The sequence below is a fragment of the Propithecus coquereli genome, unplaced genomic scaffold (assembly GCF_000956105.1).
Source record: "Propithecus coquereli isolate 6110/MARCELLA unplaced genomic scaffold, Pcoq_1.0 Scaffold238, whole genome shotgun sequence".
Classification (NCBI taxonomy): domain Eukaryota; kingdom Metazoa; phylum Chordata; class Mammalia; order Primates; family Indriidae; genus Propithecus; species Propithecus coquereli.
In genome coordinates this window covers 196,710-203,860 of record NW_012147930.1, presented here as the reverse complement: position 1 = coordinate 203,860, position 7,151 = coordinate 196,710, and the positions used below count along the sequence as shown (strand labels likewise).

At 46.9% G+C, this 7,151-nt stretch overlaps 1 protein-coding gene across 3 annotated transcripts in view; it reads right to left on the bottom strand.

The window, feature by feature from the left end:
* Positions 1 to 5,737: 5,737 nt before the first annotated feature.
* Positions 5,738 to 7,151, bottom strand: part of FBXO25 (F-box protein 25) — a 40,209-nt gene continuing 38,795 nt past the window's right edge. For all 3 annotated transcript variants that reach the window (XM_012645896.1, XM_012645895.1, XM_012645897.1), the window contains one exon: positions 5,738 to 6,720. In XM_012645896.1, coding sequence (XP_012501350.1) covers positions 6,631 to 6,720 — 90 coding nt within the window. In that variant the 3' untranslated portion in view covers positions 5,738 to 6,630. The remainder of the gene's footprint in view (positions 6,721 to 7,151) is intronic.

The following is a 7,151-nucleotide window of genomic DNA, read 5'->3' as shown; positions in this document are numbered from 1 at the left end:
TTATAAGAAATGACAGTGATCTAGCACCTCTTATATTTTCCTGGATTGAACTTGAGCCCATTATCCAAAGTGAGGTATCACAGGATCAGAAGAATGGGCTCCACTTAAACTTGCCATCAAATTGGTACTAACTGGTGAACACTAGGGTGCTGACGTGGCAGTAATACTCTCCAGGGATTAGGGGGATGGGGGGGGTAAACCCGCAACTAAGGGACACGGGAAGCATTGTAGAGAAGGGCATGCCTTTAACCCTTGCTTGGGTGAGGCAAAGACATAAAGTGTAACCATAATGTTTGTACCCTCATAATACCCTGAAATAAAAAAAAAAGAAAAAAAAGGCATCCAAATTCGAAAGGAATGAGCAAAATTACCTTTGTTTGCAGATGACATGATCTCTTATGTAGAAAACCCTAGAGACTTCACACACAAAGTAATGAACTAATAAATTTAGTGATGCTGCAGGATACAAAATTTACACAAAAATCTTTGCATTTCCATACAGTAACAATATCAATTCAAAAAAAGAAATTAAAATTTCATCTATAATAGTAACAGAAGGATGCAAATACTTAGGAATAAACTTAACCAAGGAGGTGAAAGACCTGTACACTGAAAACTACAAAACACTGCTGGAAGAAATCAAAGACAACACAACAAATGCAAAGCCACCTCATATTTACAGACTGGAAAACTTAATATTGCTAAGATGTCCACACTACCCAAAGCAGTCTACAGATTTAGTGCAATCCCTCTCAAGATCAGTGGCATTTTTTGCAGAAATAGAAAAACCCATCCTGAAATTCGTGTGGAATCTCAAGAGATCCCAAACAGCCAAAACGATCTTAAAATAACAAAGCTGACGTCTCCCACGTCCTTGCCACAAAACTTACTGCAGAGCTGCAGTGAACAGAATGGGTGGCCTGGGCAGAGGACAGACACACAGACCAATGGGACAGAACAGAGCCCAAAAGTAAACGCTTGCACACTCAGTCAACTGATTTTCAACAAGGGAGCCAAGAACATCCGATGGGGAAAGGACGGAGCCGGACGACTGGGCCTCCATGTGTACGAGAGGGAAACTGAGCCCTGAGCTTCACTACATATAAAATTAACTCAAAATGGAACAAAGACCAAAAAGTATAAAACATTTAGAAGAAAACATTAGGGAAAATCTTCATGGCATTGGATTTGGCAGTGGTTTCTTGTATGTGACGCCACAGCAAAGGCAACAGAAGAATGAGAAAAAACATTGTGTATCAAAGGACACAAACAATAGGGTGAAAGGCCACCCTCGGAATGGGAGAAAGTAATTTGCAGACGATTTACCAGGTAAGGATAAAGACCCAGAACATACAAAGAGCTCCTGCAACTCAGAGCAAACACCTACACCACCTGACTGAAACACGGGCAAAGGGCCTGAATAGACCTTTCTCCAAAGAAGTCATACAAATGGCCAAGAAGCACATAAAAAGATGCTCAGCATCACTGCTTGTCAGAGAAACATAAATCAAAACCACCTCACACCAATTAGGGTGGCTGCTATCAAAAAGAACCCGGAAAACCAACAGTATAGCAGAGGATGTGGAGAAACTGGAAGCCTTGCGTACTGCTGGTGGGAATGTAGGCCGATGTGGCTGCAGTGGGAAACAGCACAGTGGTTCCTCAGAAATTAAAAACAATTATCATATGATCCAGCAATTCCACTGCTGGAACACACCCCAAAGAACAGGAAGCAGGGTCTTTAGGAGAAATTTGTACACCCACGTTCACAGCATCATTCACAACAGCCATGAGTTTGGAGGCAACGCAGGTGTCCATCCACGAGTGAACGGATAAGCAGAGTGTGGCACACACATAAATGCTGGGAGATTCCAAGTCTGAAAGGGAAGGGAGTTCTGGCACATGTGATAACGTGCAAGAACTCTGAGGACGTTACAGTTAGTGAAATAAGTCAGACACAGGACGATTCCCTGTGGTTCCACTCTTGAGGCCCCTGCAGTGGTCAAATTCAGAGACAGAAAGCAGCATGGAGTTGCCAGGGCTAGGGGAGGGCGAGGGGGAGTTGGTGTTCATGGGGACAGAGTTTCAGTTTACAAGATAAAAACGTACAACAATGTAAAGGTGCCACTAAATTGTACACTGGTTAGGATAAATTTTACCACAATGAAAAAATTTTTGATGGCATTAGAATTGTCTACAGAGTTAAATAAAAAAAAACTACTTGCCCTCATCTGTGCATGTTTCTCAAATGACTATCAAACAAAAATGAAATTTCATGCAAAAACTAAAACAGTTGCAGTGTCTCTCCTGTCTGATACCTCATCTTTTTTACTGTGCCTTAAACAAGGGTAACGAGAGCATTTCTTGGGGACCCCCCCATCCTCAGGGAAGCCTGGCTGTGGGGGGATGTGATGGTCGTGGCACGAGGCTGCACCCCCACCAAGCACAGCTCCATTCTCCACCACTCTCCAAAGGGGCAACCGGCGAGGCCCCAGGTTTTCCTTGGCACATGACCCACACGGCTGTATCGAGGACAGTGCTCAGGGGAGTGACCTCACAGCGGGACCCCTTGGTCCACAGAGACTGAGGCAGCACCCAAGAGGCAGGACCACATCCGTGAGCAGCCCCCACCAGCTGAGCAGCGCTAGTCACCACCGGCTCTCGAAGACACTGCCCTCCAGAGTCGAGGGTCTGCTTCCTCAGGGCAGAAACAAAGGCAGGGACAAGGAGCGAGGCTCGTGAGTGAAGGCAGGAGACAGATGCAAGCGCAGGGAAGTTGAGGACAGGGCAGAAGCTGGCACTTACCATCAGAGGTCGCTGAGCAGCTGGTGCACATCTGTTGTGTGCTGGGCTAAGCAAGTCCTTGTCTTCACACGTGCTGCGGATCTTCTGGCTGTTTCACTGGGTGGCACTTGCTACTGCAGTAGGTAGGGACCAAAGGGAGGTGAGCAGAGTCCAGCAGGTGCAAACATGCAGTGACGGAGGGGAGCTTACAGTCATGCATCATCACTCCTGGTAATTGCAGAACAGACTGTGTCACAGTCCATGTACCTGCTAGGTGAGGCCTTTGCAGTGAAGAGAAAGCGTTAACTAAGCCATCCCTGGAAAAACAGCCTTATCCTGTTAGAGGCAATGAGGAATTTCCAAAAAGCAAGATGCGACTACACTGAGCTCCTCCTCAGTGACTTCGAATCTTATGTGCAGTTCTATCAAACATTTAAAGAATTAACAAGAAACCTTCACAAACTCTTCCAAAAAAACAGAAGATGAGGAACACTTTCCAAGCTCATCCTATGAGGCAGTTTTACCATGACACCTAAACCAGACAAAGGCCACACAAGGCAGGTGCTGGAACCATTCCCTGCAGACACCGAGGGTCAACTGAACCGCAAACCAAATCCAACAACTCTATCAAAGCATCAGACACACGACCGAGTGGGCTTCAGCCCAGGAAGGCAAGGTTGGTTCAACATACAAACATCGGTCCATGTAATGACCTCACATCCACAGAATGAAGGATGAAAGCCATGTGATCTTCTCAAGAGATGCAGAAAAAGCATTTGACAAAATCCACCACCGTTTCATGATAAAAACACTCAGCAAACTAGCAACAGAAGAGAACTTCCTCAACCTGGCATAGCGTATCCATGGAAAAGCCCACGGGTAACATCAGTTGGTGGTGAAAGGCTGAATGGTTTCCCTGGGACCAGGAACAAGACAAGGATGCCCATTCTTGCCTCTGCTACTCAGCAGAGGCTCTAGCCAGGGAAGGAGGCAGCAAAGAGAAGCAGCAGGCATGCAAACTGAAGAAGCAGCGAAATGGTCTATTCAGAGATACACAATTTTGTTTACAGCAAATCATGAGGACTCCACAAACCACTATGGGGGCTGATGAAGTATTTCGGCAAGGGTCCAGGATCCAAAAATCTTTTGAGGCTCTGATTGTAAAAGCAGCATTTAAGGCAGAAACTGTATACAGATCCTTACAGCTTTTCCATAAAGTAGACAGTTTTCCACGTACAGCCCTGTGCAGATGTGCACGGCGTGCACTCAGAAAACGGCACATCCCTGGCAAACCACTAACACTACAGAGCTGCCCTGGCTCTGCTACCGAGACACAGCTGCTGGTCTCTCTGATCTGTCTGATTGACAGATGAGGTGCGAAACGTGCCTTTTCAACTCTGGACACAGGCAAAGGGAAGTTGCGACTGGACGCCAACACCAGCTTCCGGGCAGCAGGACCGGGAATGAGGTGGCATCTCGAGAGCCTGGTATCACTTTGCCAGGATCAAAGGCATGTGAAGCTTATTGCCTGGTCTCAGGCTCTTGGTGTCCTGAAATCTCCACTTTGTTGCAAATAAGTGCATCAAAACAGTAGTTTAATCCCGCAAGGAGTGGCACCCCTACTTTAGGCAGACCCTCTGACAGAATTTGCATTCAAATATAACACCCAGATGTGTAAACTTACACTTCTTATCTCTGGTGTTGTCTGATTTACTATAAATAACTGATAACTGTCTTTATTCTGTCTTTGTCTACACCCTCCGTGAACCCCCCAATGTGAGTGGGCCGCCTCCCACGCCTGCCCAGCCCCCAAGGCACACCTGCCTCAGTGGTACCAATGTGCACTGACGGTTTGGGCTGGCGGCACCCACCACCTGTGAAAATATGCCAATTTCATGTGATTGCTGGAATCCTCTCCCCTACACCATCAATGTTGATATTTTTCTCTGAGCAGGTATTACTTGATTTATGCAAGTTAAACGCACGTACGTGTGACTCTAGAGCATAGCCGAATAGCATTGAGACCATTAAAAGGTATATGACCAACTGGGGGAAAGAACCACAACTTCGAAAGGTTAATGTCCTTTTAAGAACAGAGTCACATGAAAAAGACCAACACCCCAAAGGAAAACAGGCAAAGAACACATATTAAATTACCAAAAACAAAACAGATGGCCAGTAAATACACAAAAATGCTCAACCTCACAGTAAAACACATACCCAATTCTTCACTTACTAAAATAGCACCAACAGAAAAAGAAACAACATCCATGCTTCATGGATAATGGAAACTCAATATACTCCCTCTCTTAGAAAGGTTACGACAGTTTCTTTTCTCACTAGCAATCTAGAAATGTACATTAAGAGCCTTAAACGTTTGACTCACCGTGTTGGTTCTACTGCTGGTTTGTCATGAGGAAGCGTCACATGCACAAACGTCTATGTACAGCGATGCTTGTCACAGAGTTACTGATGTTGGCAGCAGTCAGGAGCTGCCTGAATGCCGTGATGAGGAAGGTTCCATCTGCTGATGCTACGTGCCCAATAAAAACCATGTTTCCAAATAGTTAAGATACAGGTAAATGCTTCTAAAAAGGGGGCTGGTTATGAAATGAAAACGGTACGTGGCACGTTGAGGGTTTTACGAAAACTCTGGCTCCCGTGTATATCACGGCGGCCCCAGCATCTGCATCGTGCCAGGGGACAAACTAGTTTGACAAAGCAGCAGCGTATTCTTGGCCATTCATGTCAGTTCGGCACAGAATGTGGGTCTGAAAATTGAAAATCTTTGATTTGCATTTATAAATATATAAAATTACAAATTTTAATACACTTAGAAGAGAAAAATGTAAAGGAAGCAGAAATGATTAGCTTGGGTCCCTTGACCCTACCAAGACGAAAACGTATAGTCTTACATTTCTACCCGCTGGCTACCAAGAGACGGTGTGGCCTGCTTTTCTCGGCATGCACAGTAATCTCTGGGCAGTAACACTGGGGGTGATTTTTATTTTCTTTTATATACCTTTATTTTCAAAATTTTCTAAAGTGAACATGCATTATTTTAAAACAATCTTTTAAAGACTTGAATGAAATCAGAATCCCTATGTTTTCCAGTAAGATGCAAAACTGAGGAAGGTAAATGGGATAAATGTGATTTATTCCTGTCTGTAAAAGGAGTTTAGATCACAGTGGCTGTTCCCAGCTCAGTCTGGGCACACGCTCCCACGTGGGTTGGTGGGCACAGTCCAGGTGTACGTGTGTGTGGCCCCCGGCAGCGGGTGCCCTGCGCGGGCCTATGCCTGGTGCCCGGGAAGCCACCGCCCCATGGGGTCACAGCACACAATGCACAGCTGACTCCCTACCACCAGTCAGAATGTGCCAGCACTTCCCTAGGTCTGTTTTGTATTCAAAGAGGACTCATTTGGGCATGGCCAATGCAGTTAAAATACATTTTAAGAAAAAATAAATATTCTCCACAATGTATTTACAAGGATCAACTGTTTTGTCTCCCACTCCGATTACTATAAAATGGGGAAACTATGATTTGACAATGGAGCAGCATGTTCTAGAAGGCCTTCTGTGTCAGTTCAGTACAGAACAGGGGGTTGAAAATTCAAAATCTTCTTTGAACCATATATATAAACATGAAAAACTGCTCAGAAAAAAAATCCCAATATGCTCAGAAGAAAAGTTTTTACAGACAGAAGTAGAAATGATTTTGCGGGGGCCCTGACCGCCAAAGATGCATGTGCACGACCATGCCCTCCTCCCGCCGGCCCAGAGCACACGAGGACCCCTGCACAGGACCAGGACGGCCTCCAGTGGACGGCAGGGCGAGGGGCAGCTTCAGAACTTGAAGAGGTCAATGAAATGCTGTGGGGACACAGGCGTGAAGCAGCTGTCGGGGTCGGCCGCGGTGCAGGGGTGTCCCGAGTCCTGCGGGAGAGAGAGGGTTAGGGTTAGGGGCCTCGCCGCCACTGCCCCCGCAATTCTGGGGAGACGGCCTCAGACCTTCGCTGACCCCAGGCCCTGCCTCAAAGTGCAGCGCGTGGGAGCAACCTAGGGGGGTGAGGACCAGAGCAGCCAGGGTCTGAGCGGAGGGGGGAGGTTCCCGTGGAACTCCAGAGCTGAGTCTGGCCCCAATTAGAGGAGCTGCCCCAGAACCTGCACAGCCACAAGAGAAATCACGGGGCTCTTTCTGCCCTCTGGTCCCAGCTCACTCCGCTTCTCGGGGTTCCGTCTACCCCTCACTCATCCCTGAACGGGTGGGGAGCCTCCTCCCACAGGCCAGGAGGCAGCGCACAGGTCGCTAGAGTGGGGACAGGCAGCCTCAGCGCCTAGGCTCCGGTGAAGGGGGCACATCCCAT